The sequence below is a fragment of the Cyclopterus lumpus genome, chromosome 9, assembly GCF_009769545.1.
Source record: "Cyclopterus lumpus isolate fCycLum1 chromosome 9, fCycLum1.pri, whole genome shotgun sequence".
Taxonomy (NCBI): domain Eukaryota; kingdom Metazoa; phylum Chordata; class Actinopteri; order Perciformes; family Cyclopteridae; genus Cyclopterus; species Cyclopterus lumpus.
The window spans coordinates 12,583,846-12,606,581 of NC_046974.1; the positions used below are offsets into that span (position 1 = coordinate 12,583,846).

The window sequence follows — 22,736 nt, forward strand, 5'->3', positions numbered from 1 at the left end:
CATTTCAGATTGTGCTTCTCTTGTCTGATTGTATACAGGTGGTTGTTGCAGATTGAAGACTAAACCTAAAGAGAAGTGGTAAGACTCCATTCCTTTTGCATTCATAATTACCCCCAATGGGCAATGAGGGCCGTTTCTCCCCTTGCATAAACGTACTTATTAATAATTCACAATAACACATTTGAATTGAAGATGCAACAAGAGTTTAATCTTTATTTCAATTATTCCAAAAATAATATCTTGGACAAGTATTTGTTCTCCACTGTAAAATACACATCAGATAGTGTGAACATCCCCTCGGTATAAAGCACCTGGTGACTCCGTCATGGACTAGACTTCCAGTGACCTGCAGGTCAGAAGAGTCACACAATAACAGCGGAATCTGTGCTAAAGAGCAGGAAGAGCTGCCAGTCTGCTGCCTGAGATATCCGTCTTTTTATTGTTTGTGGAGGAATAGTCACATGTGCCTGCTGCAAGGAAACCAGTCATATCTGCCCCCAGAACAAGCATTAGATGCTGTTTCTAAAAGCGGAGATGGGAAGGCTCGCCCACACGCCTCCTGTTAAGTGGCAGCTCAGTAGTTTACAGGAGGCATGTATCCATCCATGTGTCTCCCTCACAGAGGATGAAGGGACAAGTCACAAGTTTAAATAGACGAGGCAACAGATGAAGAGAAGAAATGGATCTCAAAGGGAGGCTCAAGACTTCTAGGCATGATGCCGAGGAAAGACTTGATGTTCAGTGCTAAAAACACTTTGTGATGGCCAGAATGACCAGCGTATTGCTTTCAACGCATAAGCAGAAGCAACAATAGTCCTAAATGTGTCCAAAACCAAGAAACCAAAGCTCTACCACTGTTTGTTGCACCACATGGCTGCGTCCGCTACAAGATGACACCGTGGGGTGAGAGTGTGTGGCGCAGTGAAGATTTAGCACCATGTCAGGTCCGCCCCTTCTATGTTTGTGTGTGTGACCTTCCCCTGCGGCCACATTTGATCAGAGGCTGCAGGTTTTCTTTGGGAGGAAAGTTATTTTTGGCGGGTTGGCAGTGATGTCAGGAGTGTTTCCTCATCCTCTGGGCTTGGATCATGTTTAGCTCCAGAGATTCTACAGAGTTTTCCTGTTGTTCTGGGAGAGGTGGAAACGGTGTGGAACCAACCGACAAGGAGGGTTATGGGATGGGGGTCTCTGTTGAATCCTTCCACTCAATACAATGGTTCTTTTCTAGATGACAGATGCTGCTTAACCCACCCTGACCCAGGGAGTTGTGATGGCTCAGCTGAGTGACGGGCCCATACAGGACTCCCTAGGCTCTGCTTCACATTGGCCCAACTGCACAGGAGGCTATCCGCCCCCCAACAAGGGAAGGAACAGTCTCTTTGGGCAACCCCCATGGTAATATATGTGTTCGTCTGAGGAACACCCTGAATTAAGGGTAGAGGAGGGGACCCACTTCTGCTATCTTGTCCTATTGACTGAAATATTGAGACAAATTGAGTACTAAATCACTTCAGAGAAGAGTGGTATTGTGACAGTGCTTGAAAGCCTGTAGACTGTCTATTGTCACAAAGTCGCCTCTGCAGCAGCTCTGAGCTGCATTTATCATCACTGGGGACGGGGGGTGAAAGAGACCATGCCATCGGTTTGTCATACTTAACTTGTCTGTCCCCATCTAAGGAGAGTGTAGAACCAGCGGGAACTGTATCACACGGGCCTTGGTATTAGTCAGATGAAACTAAATCTTGTTTTTTTTCTAGTGTTAATTGGGTTTTGTATTACAACAAGCCTTTATCAGTTGAGAGAGGAACATGAGTCCTGGTATTCCTAAGGGGCTTCACATAGCGGGGACGGTTGCCTCGGCTAAAACAGTTTGATACCCCCACATTTGTGCTTGTCTGGGTAAAACTCTAATGATGCTGCATCCAGCTGGCTCTCTGATATGAAAGTGATCCTCTTTATATCTCGTGATACTGAGAATAGGTGTTTTTTTTCTCTCCGAGCAGAACGCCACACAAGCACAGCAGCCTTCAGAACATCTCAACAGCTCAACCTGCTGCTCCTTCCTTCTGGAGAAGACAGGTACTTTACACCATGTCTCCTTCACAACACAACCACCGTCTCTCCCTGCTTCCTCGCTCTGAGCTGCTGTCCTCTCAGCTGCAAGGAGTGCACATCTCCCCCCCCCCCCCCCCAGAATTCCAAATATACACACAAACTTCTTCCTATCACCTTACAATGCCTTGTCCTGACCTGTCTCCACCCTCGGCCCTGACAAACAGCCTTCTCCTCGAGGTGCAGGGCTGAGCCCATAGCCTGCTTCTGTGAGCCAGTTTATGCCATTTAGAGCTGGTTGTTTTTACACACATTATAGCTAAAATTATCTAAAACCTCCACAACATTAAAAAGGAACATTTTAAAATGCAGTGTTGTATTAAACATTTGATTATATTTGCAAATCTAACACATTTATTGTGAAATATCATACACATGCATTACTTTTTTTCTTCTATTTACCTCGCCTGCAGTTGTTCTCAAAGAAAAATAAATATGTGGACTTTAGTAATCTTTTTCCCAAATACCACATTCTTGGGTTCCCGTAAAATAACAAGATTCAGTGAGACAGAACATAGTCTCTTTTTTAATAATTACACAATGCACTGGTTTAAAACAGATACCGGAGAGGTGAGATACAGAAGTGGTAAATTATTTCGCACTTCACACTTTTACCCACAAGTGTGTTATGTGATTTATGAACCAAATTGTATATGTCTGCTACAGATTAATTTTTAAATTTTTAGCATGTACCAGGTTAGCCTCAGATTTCAAAGTTGTATCTCAATGCTTCAGCATGAACGTTGGTAGCCGCTAGGTGGCACTGTGTCCGTTTGGTAAAAGTCCTCTTGATTCCCCCCCAAAGGTACAGCGATGTCTGACAACAAATTCTCTAAATGCCCACTGTCCACAATGTCGGGAAAATAATAATATGGTGTTCTCATTTCACCAAAGAAAATATCCATGGTTGTGAATGGAAATACATTGTGTTAAGTGTTCCCACATGTTCCTTTTCTTTCAAATATATACAGAGTTGTGTTAATCTTAGGAGGCACGACTCCCCACAATACACACAATCCAATTAATTGTAGGATACATCAGATTAAAATAAAAATATATACATCACCAGTAACAATTGTATTAAGCAATTTGACACGAAAAAAAAGTGAACTCGGTCATGTCACAAAGAGGAACAAGATCCACGGTCTCTCCACAATTCCCAACCAACTAGATAAATACACTAAACGACACAAGAGATACGTGTGAGCTACAAACGACATAAACATAGTCTGAATTACATAACAAAAATAAAACATCCGAAACATGACTATGAAACACTCAAAAAAAAAATAGAATGTTTTTGTTATTATGGTTGACTTCCTTGTATTGGGATTCTTGCTTCAAACTCACATAAACATGAAGATATGCTATTTGCAATATGTTATGTCTTATCTCAGGTTATTGCACCACTTAACCTTGCACATATAACCTCGGCCATTGTATGCCTACAGCTAATTAAGCTTTGGAGTAGCTTATCCTAATTTGGCCTTTGAAAAAAAGTATTCTATTTTATAAACTATAATACTAAGAGAATGCTATTGATTATCGGAACCGAAGCCCAATATCATCCACATGATTTAGTTCAGATGTTTTTTTTTAAGGGGGATTTTCATACGTGGGTTAGTTTGATGACACACACACGACAATATCATTCTAGTTATACCTGGTTATCCCAATATCAATATTAGCTTAGATATTTCGGCTACAGTTCTGACAGGTGGTCATATCTCAGTCCGCACTGTTAGTAAATCTCTTGAGGACAATGTTGACTATTTCATCATTCAACTCATATTTTCATTTTACAGAGAACACATGTAACATCCTCAGCATTGGTGATTTGAGACCGATTGACGTGAGACTGCATTGAATTAATAAATCCTGTAAACAACTTTGGCCGTTTGTTCATTGGACAACAGCGTGTTGTTATTGGTGTAAGTTATTGCATTAGGCTGTTGTAATGGAAATGTTACAGCTAGCTCTAACGAAGGCTGGTCACTGAATGGATGTGTGGGTGCAGGGGCTGAACAACAGTGTGCTCATCATCGGTGAGGAAGGCTCGAGCGACATACAACTTTAACAGCAGTGTGCTGACACTTACTTCATCCTCCAGTGGAGAATAGGAGAGTTGCAGCAGTGGTTCCTCACCTCAGACCGTTGACCGTTTAGAGAAAATAAAATTATTTTCAAGACCAGTTCAAATGTGATGGTGTTTTTGTGACAATACTGCGAGCTCTGTGTTGGTGAACACATTACATACACTTGTAATGTGTGTGTAAGCCAAAAGCCATTCCTAAAATCTGATTTTCACACAATCTCGAGGACCACCTTAAAAGCGTTTGTCCCGCCCTGGAAGCTTTCTTTGGTCGTTCTGATTGGCTGAGGGCTCGCTGATGGAAGCGGCTGCAGAAATGCAAAACTTGTTGCTGGCTCACACAGCGCCAAGCGGCAGAGCGGAGTGAGAGTGTATCTGTGAATCGCTCCAAAGTGCACTCAGACCACACCAGACCAGACTCGGTAAACGAAGGGACGCACACGTTCGGAGCGACACGCACCGAAAGGACTTTAGGCGAACGCGCTGCTCTCCGAGGCGCATGACCGGCAGCGGGTGAAGGATGCTGTCCAGCCGCTCCGTAGTTGTGGAGTGCGGGTAGTGCATGCCGCGCTGCTCCGGGTCCAGGTCGCGTTTACGGACGCTCCGGTTCTCCGGTACCCGGGTTGGAGATCCGTGTTTGTGGACTTTCAATCACTCTGGACTTTTGGCTACGTGCCTGCTCGGCAGTTAAGCGTGATTTTGAATGACATCAGTGGGCAGTATTTATTTAAAGAAATATTTTTTCCTCTAAGCTACAGGGGTAGTTTGAACTATACGGCTCAAATTGGACTTTTTTTTTCTTGTTTCCAGTATGGGACCTTATCCAAAAAGTCGCTCAGGGACTTTTTACATTGGACTGGAATAAAGAATTAGATGTCATAAATCGTCATATTACCTTTTCGATCGCTCCACTTCGTTTAGTTTGTCAAGGAGATGTTTTTGTGTCATGTTCGCACCGAAGAAATAAGCACAGAAAAACTTTGGAATATGGTAGGTCACTCATGCAGCGAGTTAAATAGCAGTGCTTTTTATGCGTTTGATTAATCAACTACAAAAGGAAGAGCAGTCAAGTGCACGCATAAATACGGGAGCGGGGACACAGTTTACGTGCGTATTTGGACGCAGTCTATTCCCTCTCGTCCGCGTCCTTGGAGAAGTTGAAAAACAAAAACAATTGATTCACCATATTGATAACTTAGTTGGTGAGTTTTAACATTTAAAGAATACAGCGCAGTTTGATTAATAGAGTAATACAAACATTTGAAACATTTCTTGTATATCCTTTTTTACTTTTTACTTTTGGGGTCAGACGGTAAAAAACAGACAGTGTGCTGATGTCTGGCAAACTATCCGTCATGTGGGATTGATTGCCGGGGAGTATGTTTGGGCTGGAGCAGTTTGCTTCTCAGATTAATAGCAGAACTCCTGGCCAGTCAGAGAGAAACATAAGCCAACCAAGACTGACCATGGGCTCCCATTATAAAAGCCCTGGTTTTCACGCTGGAGGCCCGCCTGGAGCTGTGGAACCCGGCATGGGACCCCTGAGTGAGTCGCAAATGCTCGGGCTCAATATGAACATGAACGGAGAGCAGTACGGGGGCTTTCACCCGCGGGGCCACTCGGACATGCATGCAGGTGGCGGACTTCAGCAGCAGCAGCAGCAAGGACCCATGCATGGATTTTTTAACAACCAGCAACCTCATCAAGGACATCCTCACGGCCATCAACCTCACCCCCACCAACCTCATCCTCATTTCAGTGGAAATTTTGGAGGCCCAGAGCCAGGGTCGTCATGCCTGCATGGTGGCAGGCTAATGGGCTACAACAACACTGGCATGGGACCACAGCAGGGCTTTGGAGAAGGATTTGATCCTCTCGCTGAGGGACAGGCGGGGGATGGCTTTCCCCAGCAGCAGCAGCAGCAGCAGCAGCAGCAGCGGCCCAACATGCCTGACTTTCAACATCACGGTCCTCCCAGTGCCAGCCATGCTGTCCCTGCTCCCTGTCTACCCCTGGACCAGTCACCTAACAGAGCAGCATCCTTCCATGGTCTCCCATCCTCCTCATCCTCCTCCTCTGAGTCTCATGGCCTAGAGTCTCGGCGGATGCCCAACCAGGGAGCTGTAGAGGGATTAGAGTATAACTTCCCAAGTGAGCCTCCATCTGGACATTTTGATGTAAATGTATTTTCCCCATCAGAATCAGAATCTCAGTTACCCCATTTTGGGCCAGGAAGGCCAGTTCCCACTGGTAATTTCCCAGGGAACCCTGGCATGCCACGGACACCAGGTATGCCGGGCATCTCTAAGGGACACCCGCTGCCGCCCCAGCCTCAGCCCCAGCCCCAGCCGCCTCAGCATGGAGTGTTTTTTGAGCGTTTTGGAAATGGCCGGAAAGTGCCCGTGGGAATGGAGCCGGGGGTCAATCCAAGACATTCTCTCATGCAGCAGCAACAACAGGCTGGCTTGATAGCCAGACAAAATTCATGCCCCCCTGGCCTCCCCCGACCCCCTCAGGCTGAGCCCGGCTCTACTAATCCTAACATACTGGACGGAGGGGTCATGATGCCTGGCCAACACAACCAGTTTGAATATCCCATACACAGACTGGAAAATAGGGGTCTGCACCCCTATGGGGACCCCGTGTTTAATATGCAACAGCCAGCTCCTCCTCCCTCCCAACAACCGCCAAATCAGAGGCTGCAACACTTTGACTCTCCTTATATGAACATGGCGAAAAGGCCTAGATTTGACTTTCCTAATGCACATGGCGGTGAAGGCTGGTGTGGTGGAATGGATAACCACCTTTCTCCCTCTGCCTATGCTGGCCTGCCGGGTGAGTTCACCCCACCTGTGAGTGAAGGTTTCCCACCAGGTCCCCTGCAGCATCCAGGGCCTGAGCAGCAGTCTCTTCAGCAGCGGCAGAATGCAGCCATGATGATCAAACAAATGGCCTCGCGCAACCAGCAGCAGAGGATGAGGCAGCCCAGTCTGCAGCAGCTGGGTCACCACGGCGATGTACCTCCTGGCCCAATGACTCACGGAGGCCCAGTCGGGAACATGCCTCAGCCCAACTTTGACAGGGAGAATGCTGGCAGGATGCCCAACATTGATGGACAAAATCCTCATGTAACTCAGGAGAACTCCTGGTTCCAAGGGTCCCACCCACCAGGGGAGATGATGTCACGGCGTATGGGTGGAGCGGGTAATGAATCGGGGCCCCATGACATAGGGCTACAGCAAAATGGAGCTGGAATGATTTTTAGGCCAGGCATGGGCATGCAGGAGCCTATGAGAATACCAGGAGATGGGCATGGACAGGCTCTCCATTCTCCAGGCATGCATTCACAATTCAGCGGTAACATGGGCAACCTTTCACAAATGCAGTCTCCAGGAGCAGGGACAGGCCATCCAAATGCCCCGGCAGAGAGGCGGCCAGCTGACTTCCCTGCACCTCCAATGGGAGCACAGCCAACATTTCCCTATGGGGGGGCTAACCGTCAGGGGCCTGCCCACAGTGCTCCCCAGGGGGTGAACACCTCACCAGGGAGCTACCCTCCTCAGTCAGAGTTTCCCCCAGGCCAGCGGTCGTCAGTTAGTAAGCTTGGAGCTCTGTCTCTTGGGAACTTCAGCAAAACCAGTGCTAAAGACAGTGTTTTTGGCCAAAGCTGCCTGGCGGCCCTTTCAACGGCCTGCCAGAACATGATCGCTAGCCTTGGGGCCCCCAATCTTAACGTAACATTCAACAAGAAGAACCAAAATGAGGGCAAGCGAAAACTGAGTCAGACAGAGCAGGACATTAATAGCAACACATCTAATGGGACTGGCAGTGCTGGACCTGAATATTTCCAGGGCAGCACTTCCCAGAACAGCCAGATGCCTGGCACTGGGAATAGCAACTCTAAGCCTGCAAGTCAAAGCCAGACGGTGCAGGGGGAAGCCAGTGCCCTCTCCCCAAATTACAACATGGACGCTACCCCATGCAGTGAGGGGAAGGCAACAACAGGGAGTGGGAGAGGGAGAGGCCGGAGAAAAAGAGACAGTGGACATGTGAGCCCTGGAATTTTTTTTCCCCCTGAGAACGGTAACCCTGTTGTAAGTCCAGGCCAGCAGACCCCCTCTGCTGGTGTTGGGGAGAGGGGTGGGGGTACGCCCCATGAGAAACACCTCCAATCACCCTCTTGGGGAAAAGGAGGCGACCTAATGTTGGGGGACCAGGCCGATTTGATGTCTTCCTTGGACAGTGGCATTCAAAGTGTCGCCAAGTCTGACGGCAGCTCACCACGAGTGGACTTTCCTGACGATGTCAGCACCCACTACGGCAACGAGGATGAGGTGTCCTCCAGCTCAGATGCAGGAGGCCCCTCTGCCGCCAAGCCTAATCGCAGCCCTATGATCACCGGCTCCCCCATAATGCAGAGGAGTGACCATGGGTTGATGAATGGACAGAAGCCTCTAGTCATGGGCATTAACAATCATACTACCTCAACACCAGACAGCTATGGACTGAATGCTGGGGGGGTCACAGGGGCCAGTGGGGTGAGCCACCCAGGCACTCCTGGGGTGGAGCAGGTACGCACCCCATCCAGCACCTCTGGCCAGGATGAAATCCATCCTCTGGAGATTCTGCAGGCCCAGATCCAGCTACAACGGCAGCAATTCAGTATCTCTGAGGACCAGCCCCTGGCCATGAAAAATGGCAAAAAGAATGGTGACTGTCCCTCACAGAACGGAGACAATGAGCTGGCAAGCTGCAGTCCTGATGCTGGGAAGGGCTCAATGGGCACTATTGACCTTGACACCCTTATGGCAGAGCAGCACGCCACCTGGTACGTGCCCAGTGACAAGGCCATGATGGACGGGTCAGAGGATGACAAGGCCATGGGACCATGGGAAAAGAATAAGGTCCAAAACAACAGCAAAGAAGGTAAATAAAACAGTTTTGTTTCTTTTCTCATATTTTAACCACTTTTCCTTCTTTCTTTCTCTCACCTTCTGTGTCCCACACTCATGCAACACAGGCTTCACTAACTGATACTTTTTGCTCAATAAATTAGTTTACATTTTACATTTTCTTTCTTTTTTAAAATGCTATTTATTTGATCTGAAATGCAGTGTAACATCACATACATAATATGTAACATGCTCTGGTAACGATGATAATAGAAGTCCTTTTGTCCATATTGTGCCGCCATAAGCAGCCGTCTCTGTTGAACTCTTTGAAGGTTTAGAAGGAATACATTTAATCGTAACGCCATTGAAGTCTTTACAAAGAAAATAAAAAAAGAAGATTTATGCGGTATTTCTCTTGTTAAATTGGGTCCGTTTTGAAGAATGTAAAACAAATCTATATTTTCAGCGTGGAGCAATTTTAAATGCCATCTGGCTGAACAAAGTAAACCACGTATAACGACAATGCATTTTTTTATGGTATCTTCATTGTATAGGCACTTGAAAAGAACAGCTCAAGTAAAGTAAACATTTCCTGAGGCTCTTTATCTCGGTTTTCAGGGTGAACAACTACATTGAGAAGATTAATAGCTTTTTGAGGATATGCGTTTGCGCAGCGGGGTTCCCCTTGCCTTGTTACGTGTTTGTTTTTGTTATTACCATGGGATAATACAGAGCTGGTGAAAGTGGATTGGCAGGACAGGATTTCAAGGATTAGATATCATGGTGAAATGAATACAGCCATTCAATTCCAATTTTATTTTCCGTGGGAAATATTTAATTTGGAGACCTTTCAATACTTTGTAGTATCTATTTTTAAATTGTAGTTTGATTGTTGGTAAGCAGTTTATTAATAGTCATAGTGTACAAATATGTTGGCAGTAATTTAAGAGGCTTTACATTACAAAGTTTCTCAAAGAAAATGTCAAATGTTCTGGCTTAAAGTAACAGGCAGTTCTTTTAACAAGACGCGATATTACAGTCCGCAGAGTTCATGGTTTCATGTTTTATTACATGGTTTTCATGAAATTTAAAATGCAGGTGTAGAATTTTACAGTTTTTAAATTATTGTTCCTATAATAATAATAATAATAATAATGATTGTGTTATTGTTAATAATAACACTCTATTATATTGTCGTTTTAATTATTTTGTATTCCATAATCGTAATAGAAAACCATTTTGATAAATGATGGTGCATTATAATTGCAGAATTAGGCCAGTTGTATTTATTAAAATATGTTGGTTTTCTCTATTTATGCCTGATTATTTATTGTTTAATGTTATCTTTTCTTCTTCCTTGTTTTACGTTGGCTATTTCCAAATTTCAAATTAAAGCAGCAGACAGAAATGGTTGATGTTGCTGCATAATAAAATATGGAAGAACTGCCAGATTTACAGAACCTACAGAAAGGGTTGTGGATATATAATAATATGTATGTATATAAATGTGGATATCGCCTCGCGCGTCTCGAGCGCCTCTTTGTTCTGCTCATTGCGGGTGCAGAGTGGCGGGGGCGCGCACCGCGCGGAGTGTGGACTCCATGCACGTTGCTTATCCGAGACTGAGCAGGATGTCTGTACTAACACCAATGACATTACTTCGGGGGACCACTGTAACCGGCCGTTTACACAGTTGTGACTAATATCCCCGTTCACCCCAATTATAAATCAACAGAAAAATTACTTAAGTCCTTTTTTTTTCTTTTTTCTTTTAGCCAGAATGATGAAAACAAGCACATTTCACTTCAGGCGGGTATTTGTTTTCTTCATAAATGATGCTCACAGCCCTCAGCTAAATTAGAAGACACATTACGTGTGTGTGTGTGTGTGTGTGTGCGTGTGTGTGTGTGTGCGTGTGTGTGTGTGTGTGTGTGTGTGTGTGTGTGTGTGTGTGTGTGTGTGTGTGTGTGTGTGTGTGTGTGTGTGTGTGTGTGTGTGTGTGTGTGTGTGTGTGTGTGTGTGTGTGTGGGTGTGTGTGTGTGTGTGTGTGTGTGTGTGTGTGTGTGTGTGTGTGTGTGTGTGTGTGTGTGTGTGTGTGTGACAGAATAAAACGCATATAAGGTGTCAAAAGTGAAAGAAGCTGATGCCAGGAGATGATAAGTAGCCCAATGTAATCACTTTGGATATTGATTAATGAGTATTATTTTGAGTCGGAAACCCAACACTGATAAGCAGTCAGCCAGTCACCCTGTTGCTCTCGCTGTTTTCATTTATCTTGGGCTGATGGCACATTTAATAAAATAACTTTAGAAAAATCTGTAGGTATTCAAAGGCAGAGTAGTGTAATTTCTGCTCTCATTTCCTCCCCCCTCTCTCTTTCTATCTCCCGTCTCCTTCTCTGCACTCTTCTCTCCTCTTCCAGCCCTCCCTGCATGGACAGGAGGCATGCAGCTCTGGAGCGATCGATAGCTAGTTAGCACAAATCACGGCTCCTGACAGTTTCTCATTTGAGTGCTTCAGACAGCAAAGATGAAAAAAAGGGTGGTGGTGTATTTGGGAAGGGAGGGGAATTTCAAGATTGAATCTGATGCTTAGGCTACACAGAAGGGAGCACAATAACATAGTAATTTAAGATAAGTCATAGCCCACAGAGTAGTTCCATAAGAGCCAGCATCCCACAGGCTTTTCACATTGAAGAGTATCCTCCTCTGACACACAGTCTAGTCCTCAGTGTTGTGAACACAATGCTACACTTTGGGAGATAATTTCAGTGACACTTATTTGAAAGAAATCACCCCAAATTCATAAAGCCATTAGCATTAAATAAAAGTAAGAGGCATTCTTAAGATTATAATCTTTCTTAAGATTATAATTTTCACAAGGAGAAAATGTGACATTTGTTTGCCACTTATTAGAACTTATATTATTTTGCAGTGAAAGTTTTCTTAACAGTTATATGAGATATGAAATATAGAAAGATTAGTTTTCTAAAGTTGATATTAAACCTACCTTTCCAACTCAGGAGTGTTGTTGAACTATGCACAAATTATTTAAATTCTTAAACAATTAGCATGATATCAGGGTATTTATTCACAAAAATATATTTTTAATACACACTTAAAAATGAAAATGTAATTGAAAATGCGTTTCAATTAAATGTGTTGTAGTTATAAGCAAAACTTTGCTTTCTCATTTAAGAATGTTACAAAAAATATGAGATTATCGGTTTCTGATTTAAGATTTTGACCTAAGGGCTCATACATTATGCAGATTTCTTACGTGTTTGTGTTTTTGTTTTTTTAAATTGCTGTTGTATAGGACGTTAACTTTTACTGCTAGAGAATTTAAACACATGTCTTACGGTGTTGTGATACAGAGGAGTTTGCTTCAGGTACGTGGATTGCAGATAAAGTAAAAAAGCCGGGAGGTCAAGGGTCAGCTTGGTAGTATTAGGTTAATGTTCCCATCGCTCTGTGCCTTCTTCACGATAAGTGCTCAAGGTGACGTTGTGGGAAACTTCAGAGGCACCGCAGATCCTTTTGTTGCCAGGTGTGTTTGTGTTAGCGCTAGAAGCAAGAGAGACTACAGGAGCCACACATCTTTCCATGATTCGAAGAAGACATTTCATATTTAGCTTTCCTCTGAATGTTTGAATGTATATAAGTGAAACTTAGCTTATTTGTAGAGGAACTTTGCTCTCAGAGCTGTTGTCTGTTCACTCGGTGGATCCACCCTCTCTGTGCTCCCTGTATGCTTGTTCAAAGTGCTGCAGTAAAGACCCCCTATGGACCCCCTATGGACCCCCTTTGGACCCCCTTTGGACCCCATATTTGGCCTCCTCTCTTTGTGATCGCATGTAGCTCAAGTTTTTCACCAAGGCACAGTCATACCTGCTGCTGTCAGCTCATGGCCTGCAGAGTCTTTTGTGCAAGTCCGCTTCTTGTGCTCCCACGGAGGCAAAGAGTAGAGCAACTTTTCCTTGTACGGTGTCAGTTAATACCATTTCCCCTTTGTTCATATTTCTTTTGCGCTCTTCCTCTTCCCTTCTCTTCAGTATATCTCAGCCAGAAGCCAACCGTTTATTTGGAAACTTATGTGCAGCCTTGATAACAGGCAACCAGCAGGCGTAGGAAGTGATTCAGTTATTTTTATTTTTACTTTTTGCCATACACACTTACTTTTTTTTTAATCAGCCCAGTTGAACATGTCATAGTTGACCCTGTGGAATAGATTCACTCCTCCCTCTCAATAATCTGCCCATAAACAGCTCTAATCATGATCAAATCTCTTTTGCTCTGACTTTGACAGGTTTGAAAAGAGGGAACTTGCATCTTATCACACCTACTAGAAAGCACTTAAATCCACTGAAAGAGCCGTATTGATATTCCACCATGGAGAACAATCCTGTGGGACTACCTGCCTATGACATTTCAGTACGACAACAACCCCACAAATCACACCAGTAATTTCTATTTCCCTTTTCTAAAAAAAGTAGAAAGTGATTGGCACATGCTTGAATATGGAAAACAGCTCGGGGCAGTCTATGTTCTTTACCTGTCATCACAAGGTGTTTCATATTGACTTTTTACAACAACACACATCCACTAAGCACACTCCTGCACCACTGCAGTAATTATGATTATTATGATAATCATAACAATTAGCCGGTAATATTGTTTCCAAAAGTCATAATTCATCCTCAGGCAACTCCTTTAAGTTAACTTGGTTATTGACGAGAAAGAACAGCAACATAAATACATGATTACAATGTTAGTTTAGAAGCTAACGTCCTCCTGAACAAACCCATCCCTGGTGTGGACACAAATAATTTTCCTGTGATGTTATATTTCCGTTCTTGCCGTATGTTTGTGATTTTATGCACATGTGTGCTGGTATGCACGAGAGTGTGTGACGAAGGGCAGGTTTGTAGACACGGCAACTTGATAGTGTGGATTTGTCAGGTGTAGACATAAAGTTTAATTCATTTAGACTGTGTGTCAGACTCACGGCTTCAGCCCCTGATTTCAGGTGTTTCGCTCGGTGGAAGACGCACACTTAATACTAATGTGTTGAAAATATTTAAGAGTATTTACTTGACTTGTAAATAGCGCAAGACTGAAAAGCACTGCTCATGTGTTTAAAGCGTCTGGAATTTAAGAGTGTGTGTGTGTGTGTGTGTGTGCTCTATGTTCTCTGGCTTTTTGCAAGACATTGAGCACTAGTGACAGTCAAAGGAAGCCTATTAAAGAAGCGTGTTTGTGACTGATGAAGAGAGAAAAAGATGAACAAAGGTGTCAGGCCTTGCTGGATTTTCAACTCTTCAAAATAGCAGCTCATCCGGTGTTTTGTTTTCCCCGGGGAAGGGTGTTAGAATAAAATAAAACTTGTCTCAGCATGTGGTAAATATTCTCCTTGGATGCAGCCGGGAATGGAAAACTGAGTTTATCTGAGAGATGCACAGAACGAGCAGTCTCAAACCTTCGATTGTGGATGTATGTGACGTGCCTCCAAATGTCCACTGTCTTGTTGAATGACTGCCAAAACAGAAAAAAAGAAGCTACTGACAGGTTTCTTAGGTTCATATGTTGTCTGTGATACAAGTACAGCTTTTAAAAGGTGTGTGTGGGTGTGTTTTCAGAGGTTTAAATGTTGTCACTCTGCCAGCATCATTTATGTTATTACCCGTACAGGCGCCTTTTAATTTGTATTGAGCAGGTGACAAATGGGTTATGACACTGGTGCTGTTTCTCCTGGGTGACAGAAGTAGAGGCTGATGTAGTGAAAGAGAAAGCAAAAGAGATGGTGTTTTATTCAGAGAACATCTGTAGTTCCGTTCATAAGGCGAGTGACTGGGTAAGAGCTTTGCATTTAAGGAAGAGAAGATAATTTCATTTAAACCTGTTTTTCCATCAGTTTCATGCTCCGTGCTAGTTTTACACAGAACAGCAAAAAAAAAAGAGAATATCATTTATAAATTGTATTAATTACACGGATTCTAATAAAAAAAATTTGTCACAATTACCCAGGACAAAATTATTGCGATTCATAATATTATACAAATAATCATCAAAATGTGTGTAACACTCTTAAAATGGCACTACACTTCCTGGAATCACTTTATCTTACATTTTGGTACATCATTTGTATTGCATCACAGATAGGACACGCATCTTTCTTTAGGGGACATCATTATTAGTGGAAAACAAACCAATCATGAAATAATAAATACTTTTTTAAGACATTGTGTGTCTGTTCTTTCTCACTTGATAATTCCTGTATTTTGTCATATTCTTCATGTCTCTACCATGACAGCGAGCTAGTCAGCTTTTTCAAGTCACTCTTATTCCAGATTATTAGGACAATGCAAATCCAACAAGATCAATGTATTGTGAGTTTGTTTATCGTGGGATCTGCAATCTTATATCGACCCATCCCTAATCTGTTTACACTTTTGCAGTTCGTGGGACAGAATTGATAACTTCTACTATTATTTTCATTCAAAACAAAAGCCTCTCGCATGCATGTGCTTCTAACCTCAAAATTGCCACTGTTTTCATGTGTCGTTGACCTTTTTAAAAAAAAAGGTGAAAACAGAGAAAGCAAAGTGTTGCAGCACTGCGCTGAAACAAAATAGAGACAGCGAAGTAGATCAATATGTCACCGAGTTGGACGACACGCTGGACAGGTCCTGGACATGGTTGTGAGTTATGAAGGAGGCACTAAATCACTTCCCATGTTCTGATTTGTGTCTGGTTTCCGAAGCACTTCTTGTGGTTGGGGGGGGCGGTGAGATGAGTTTGAGGTGATGGGAGTGTTGCTGGAGAGAAGGTAACAAATGCTAGGGGCAAGCCTGCCTGGGCAAGTTTTTTCCACTTTATGTTGCAGGCCAGAGGACAGAGAGGTAATTCAAACCAAAATAACTCTTGTGTGAGAAATGTCCCCCTGATCCCTCCAGAAATCCTCCCCATTCTGAGGGACCAGCCACACGTTGGCAGCTGGGCTGAGGTTGCAGGGAGCCCAATGTCACCCTACCCACCCCAGGGTCAGGGGATACTTGAATAATACCTCTGTTAGCCCTCATATACATCATTAAGACTTACCTGAACATAACTCTACTTAAGGGATATTTTTAAATTTTCTGGGTGGCTTAATAATTCGGCAACAATCTACATGTGCTGTCACTTCTGAGACAGTGATGAGATGCCATAGGGAGAACCTTAAGTTGTTATATTTCCAGAAGTGTAGAAGACTTTCTCTTTGCTTCTTTGGCCCTCTTGGTTGAAATCAGACCTTTTCTCTTCTTTTTTTTTTCTCTGCGGATTGTGATGGGTGTTTTGTGCTGACAAAGACAGAATCCTCTCACAAGACCGTAGTTGTTATGCTAAAGGAATCTGACCTGATGTCACACACTGTCATAGGAGCAGAGGCCTTTGGGTGTTTTTGTCAGCGAGCGGAGCATTCTGATTGGGCTGGTTTGTGTTCAGAGAGGATGGGGTCGCGCCCTCTGGAGCACAAGGTTAAAGGTGAAGTGTCGTCATGGAAGTAGAGCTTGGGAGAGAAAGGGCAGAGGCCTGCCGCATGGGATTCTGGGGCCTGTGAAATCAATTTGACAGTTCTGAGGATCTTGCACCGAAGAGAAGCTTTTCTTAAATAAATACATTTCTTTCCCATTTTTTACAAATAGTCACAATATCTGTGTCAGCTTCATGTGTCATTATTTTTTATTTTCCTTTTGTTTTTAGGATTAATTAGAAAATTACTTGAACACTGTAACACTTATTATTAAATTGCTATAAACACTGTCTTCAAGCAGTCCTTGTTTACCTCCCTGCGTTACTTCGAGTGTGTTGAGTGTGTGTGATATGACATGTAAACCCATGTCAGGCGTCAGCTCCCAGACACATTGGTGTCATCCAGACAGCCAGAGCTGTGCGCTGTGCTCCCAGCATTCATGACACTCGAAGCTCTACTTATCTCTGTAAATCGTTTCTAGCTGTGTCTGAGACGGCTCCAAAAGCCCACTAATGTGTGTGTATGCACGTGTGTGTGTGTGCACGTGTGTGTGTGTCCATGTGTGTGAGAAAGCACTAAATAACAAAGTACTGCACTTGGGGCGAGAGATATAGTGATATAAGTGCATCACATTAAAGTCAGTATTTATTTAACACATCACAGTGGTAATCTTTTCTAGCTGTAATGTGGTTAAGGATATTTAGGTGTATTTGTGGCTGAGCGCAGCTGCTTGCGCTGTTACTGTTCCCTTTTTATTAGGTATTTTCCCCCTCGCTTGCTGATGCTAAGCACTGGTTCCCTTCAGATGAATAGGCTATTATAGAGATATTACCGTGGATATGAATTCTACGTTAGTCAATGAACAGCCATAACAAGAAAGATCTTATTATATATAAAAACTGATGTCCCTGCTTGTAAAATGTCATGGTGATTTGGGATTTAGACTTGTGTGATGTAGAATTTCACACTGCCTTTTCCACTTGAAGTAATGCGCCGCCATGGATAATGCTTACAATTTAAGGCGAGTGTCTTGATTTTTTTCCCACAAAAATCTCATCCCTTGAATCCCCTTTGGCTACACTTTAATACTGGGTGATTCTAATCCGGTGGTGGTCAAGTGGTTGGCTTATTTTATAAATTGTGTATTTTGCATATGCTCTTAAATTACAACTGTGTTGTAACAAAATCAGCCCATTCAGCAGGTCATAAATGTAAAGAGATAAAAGAAAAATTAACAACCAAAAACTATATCATATAATCCTGTTTTTACCTGACCATGAATCCTGGCATTACACAAGCAATACATGTGTGCGTGTGCGCGCGTGTGCGCAAGATAAGAGTTATCATTTTTGTAATTTGATCTATATGAATCTTTCTTTCTCAGTATATTTTCTACTCTTGTCCTTGCATTGAAGCTGAGTGACGTGTCTGGGATTCTATGTGTTTTTTTGTTTTATGTGGGTGTATGTGCATGTGGAGCAGCAGCTGAGGGCTGGTGTGGGTATGGCTGCGGTTGGCGTGTTGTGTGTTTTTGGCTGTGCGTGTTGTCAGTTTGCTGTGTGTCAGCAGTGAGCCAGGGGAACGCTTGGCTGCCTATTCAGGCCGGTGCGGACCCTGCTGTGCCCAGCTAGCATGAGCTGCTGGCGGGTGCTGGAGGGCACAGCGCTGGGAAGAGGGAGGGAGGGAGGGAGGGAGGGAGGGAGTGTGAGTGGGTGGAGGGGTGGGTGTGAGGGGGGGCTGAGATCCGCCATGCTGAGGTGTATGACTTGGCCCTCTGGTAAATGTTAGATCTTGTCACCGCCTCCACCAACGCTGCTTTAAATCCTAATTTCTCCCTTATCAACCCCCCCACCCCCCACTTGAACCGTGTTTCTAGTCCTTGGGATGGAGATGGAGAGAAATTTACAGAGACCGGCAGTCGGAGAGAAAACGAAACGGGGAACAACGGGAGACTTGGCTGCCTGACCTTTTACCAAATCCCCCCACTTTTCCATTCCAGTGGTCGCAGCCTAGACAGGCTGGGGGGCAATCCTGCCTCGCTGCCTGCATGTCTGCCTGCCTTCTTCTCTTGGTTGTCCTAGCTGCCTGGCCTTGGTTGGCCTTCTCTACCCTGGCTGTGTTTTGTTAACACTTTCACTGCTGCCTCTGGGCTTGTGAAAGCAGAGAGGGAGGGAGATGAAAACAGTAAGCGAAAAAATAGTTTAAATAGCAGAGAACGATGAACTAAAAAAAAAATATGGGGAGACAGGGTTGTGGATGATATGGAGGTCTTTGCGGCGCTTCCCTTGTCTCTCAGGTGAGCAGCAGACTGACTGGAGTGTTGTGATCTGCAGCCTCTGTGCCCAGACTGTGTCGTCTATCACAGCCTCTCCCTTCTCTTGACTCGTGTAACTCAGCTTGTCGGAGCGGTTTTCTGCCTGTCTCTACATTCAGACACCCTGTACCTCAAAGTGTTTGTGCAGCACACTGATCTGCTCACCATCCACACGGAGTGAGGCAGGTGTATATTTTGTGTGGTGAGAAGATGGGTGAAGAAGCGCACCGATTCAGTAAAGGATCCCTAACATCTTCACACTCACTTTCTGTGTGCTTTGGGCTTCCTTGGAGTCAAAACCCAAAACACACGATGCAACACTAGTGTCATAACACATAGCCCCCTTCTTTCCTCTTTCCTAGATGCTGTGCTTCTCGTTCCCCTAAACTTGTATTCATTTCTGCCCTCTTCTCCCTCTGTATGCTGCAGTCTGTCTCTTAGCAGATGAAATGACGCTGCGCTTTTATGTATAGTTTAGCAAAGCACTTCCTGTCCTCATCAATTTTCCCCAAGACAAATTTTTTCGTTACACCGCATAAAGGGATTTTTCTCCATTTGTGAAGCATGCATCTCAGACAACTGCGTTTACTTTTTTTTATATGACTTAATCAACCTGTGTATGGATTTTTCCTGTTAGCTTGGTCCAACCATTTAATATGAGGCTCCATACCTTGGTGATACTGGGTCGATACCATGGCATGGTTATTATGCCACTAAATCGGGTCAAGCAGGGTTAAAGGCCAGTATTCTCAGTGCCCTTTGACCCTCTGACCGGAGGTCATGCAGGAGGGCTCTACATTTGCACGCCTAACTGGGAGCAAATGAATGCGTGTATGTTTGTATATGTGTTTTTTCACTTTTATATATCAGGCATGAGGAGGTGGAGTGTGAGCAGAGGAAGCTTTGCGTACAGCCTCCTTTTTGGTTGGTATTGATGGGGTGGTGGAATAGTGTTGAATTAATTTCACAGTACAGATTTAGAGTGGGAAGTGAAAATGACACTGGTTTAATTAAAAGTGTTTATATCAAATGTTTCATCTGTATCAGTAAATGACAATTTGCTTGAAGTTGTTTTTGTAGAGTCTTAATTATCATTTTCCTCTCTGTGCTTGTCTGTAGAATCAGAGCTGTCCCAGAGTAAGGCTGGAGCCGGTGCCCCAGGAGCCGGAGCCGGAGCAGGGGGAGCAGGGGGAGCAGGAGGAGGAGGAGGCGGAGGCGGCGGAGGCGGCGGAGGCGGCGGAGGAGGAGGAGGAGGAGGGGGTGGAGGAGGCGGAGGTGGAGGAGGCGGCGGCTGTGGGGGTGGAGGTGGTGGCAGCGGAGGTGGTGGCGGAGGAGGGAACGGTGGAGGTAACCACCTGCAGTGCCTGTCCGTCCACTGCACAGACGAGATGGGGGACAGTAAGGGCCGAGGGGGGCCCGTCTCGTCCTGGCGCTCTCTCCACTCTGATATCTCTAACCGATTTGGGACATTTGTGGCGGCACTGACTTGAACAAAAGGCAGGCCCAGCAGGAAGAAAGAACATTAAGACGAAGAAAAGCTTCAAAGACAATTAATGTTGATAACGACGACAACGATGATGACGACGATGATGATGATGATAATGATAAAGTGTTGATGAGGCAACTGCGAACAGCTCCTGCCTGTTCAAAAGACATTCACGCTCATAAATGAAAACAACACCACAGACACTCACTCACTCTCTCTCTAATTTCACACACACTCTTACACACACACACACGCACACATGCGCACATGCACACACGCACACACACATACACACCTTGTTTCTTTCCTGATACATGCAGTCACCTTTTAGGACACTCTCCTGGACAATACAGTGCGGGCTCCCCTACTCAACAATGCCCACATCTCGTAAACCTCAAATCAATATTTTTTTTATTTTTTATTTCTATTTGTTGAAGAAGATAAAGAAATGTCAAAAGGAGGAGACTACAAAACCAGAAGAAGCAGAATAAGATATATTCAGTTGTCATTGGCTTTGATTGTATAACAGTTGAGTCTTGTGATATGACTCCCCAACACACACACACACACACATTCACTGAAATGAGGCCTAATTAGAAGTGACCTGAACACTAGAAGCTAAACTAGAGGAAGATTAAGAGGTGTGGTTTTGCATGAACTCAACTCATTTGTGAACACAACTTTCCCACTCTTTGTCAAAGAAAATGTTAACTTTTATCATTTGCTGCTCTTAATCATTTATAATTTGTTGTGGTTTTCTATTATTTTTATTGGCAAGAATAACTTTCCTGTATTCTTTGCTCTTCTTGTACTCACCTCTCCTATCAACCTTATAAGCTCATCTTGCATACAATTTAGCCAATGAGAACTGAAAATGGAAGTCAAGGGATTGTTTAATAAGGGAATTGAAAAAGATACTATTGGTATTGCACATGTATAATAAGAGAACATTTGCTGTGTGTTAGGCAATCTTGTAATCTTTAAATAAAGCTTCTGTTGAATTTGAATTTCTGAAACGATAGACGGAGGACTGTGACGGCAATTTACGAACTGATATTTGTTTTTGGGTTTCTTTTTTTTAATAATATGTAAAGTGCAGTCGTCTGTTTTCCTGCATATTGTATATATCTGTATATGTTTTATTGAGTAACTAAATAACAATAAATATGACGTTAAAGGTGGCATTTCCTTTGGCAATTAAATTTGTTCTTTCGAAGTCTCCAAAACAATGGTTTGGTATTCATTGCACAGTAAGTATTCTGTTTGAGGAATGTTCAAACTGTAGAATATTGTGTGTGCACCCTAAAAAGGGTCATCAGTGAATTACAGAGGTGCCTGCAGTATATCCCCAAGAGATAGATGTGACAAGAAAGTTTTGGACTGATGCACAATACCCTGAAAGCCTGCAGTAAGTGGTGCCATATCAAAGCCAGAAGCAGCAACATAAAGAACATTAGAAAATGTTGCTTCCTGGTGGATTTGGAAGCCAAGACGATTATTGCCATATACACCTGCTCACAACCTGTGTCACATTTTCAATTCAGTTTATTTTGTATAGCCCAATATCACAAATTACAAATTTGCCTCAGAGGGCTTTACAATCTGTACAAATACGACATCCCTGTCCCAGGACCTCACATTGTATCTTCTCTGTCATTCCTGACAGTCGAGACACATTTTCCTTCAGACTAGCCATTAGAGAATTACTCCAAATACAATGCATGTAACCAAAAGAAAATGTAAAATTGCAACCATCCTGCAATATTGTATTTTCTCCAATATGTATTGTATATAAGTCTGCTCTGATTTGTCTTTTTTCCTCATCTGTGTTGTTTTTGGTGACCCTACACCATCCTACTCACTGCTCCTCCCCCTGCAGCCACGCGCACACCCCTCCCCTCTTCCCACTCCCCAGGCCCTCTTTGGCTCACCTGCTTTTTATTGGCCATCTGCATGGATGCTTAATGCTAATCAATAACTCCCCTGTGTGCCAGCTCTGAGGTGGAGACGTCAATGCTACCTAACAGGGCTAGTGATCAACCTGTATCACTGCTGTCTAGCACACACACACACACACATACACAAACACTCAAACTGGAGCTCCCTGTAGGACCCCGTCTGTGTTATTCAGGTGTTGTTAGAGCCTCTCATGTCACCTGGGAGGGCCTGTTTAGGGAGGGAGAAAGGGTGAGAAAGTGGGAAATGGCTGGGGAATAAACACAGATTACACTGTGAAATTGAAGCAGGAGGTTCTCTGTTAGATTTATTCACTGAATCAGTAAAAAAAATATCTGAATACTCAAGGCAATTTATTCTTTTGTTTACACA

The 22,736-nt window shown here is 43.9% G+C and overlaps 1 protein-coding gene across 1 annotated transcript; it reads left to right on the forward strand.

Annotated features, from left to right (window-relative positions):
- Positions 1-4,324: 4,324 nt before the first annotated feature.
- Positions 4,325-21,589, forward strand: mn1b (meningioma 1b). Its single transcript, XM_034540549.1, has 3 exons — positions 4,325-9,130; positions 20,042-20,074; positions 20,228-21,589. Exons 1-3 carry the CDS (start codon positions 5,584-5,586, stop codon positions 20,410-20,412), a joined length of 3,765 nt encoding a protein of 1,254 aa, XP_034396440.1. The 5' UTR covers positions 4,325-5,583; the 3' UTR covers positions 20,413-21,589.
- The last annotated feature ends 1,147 nt before the right edge of the window (positions 21,590-22,736 follow it).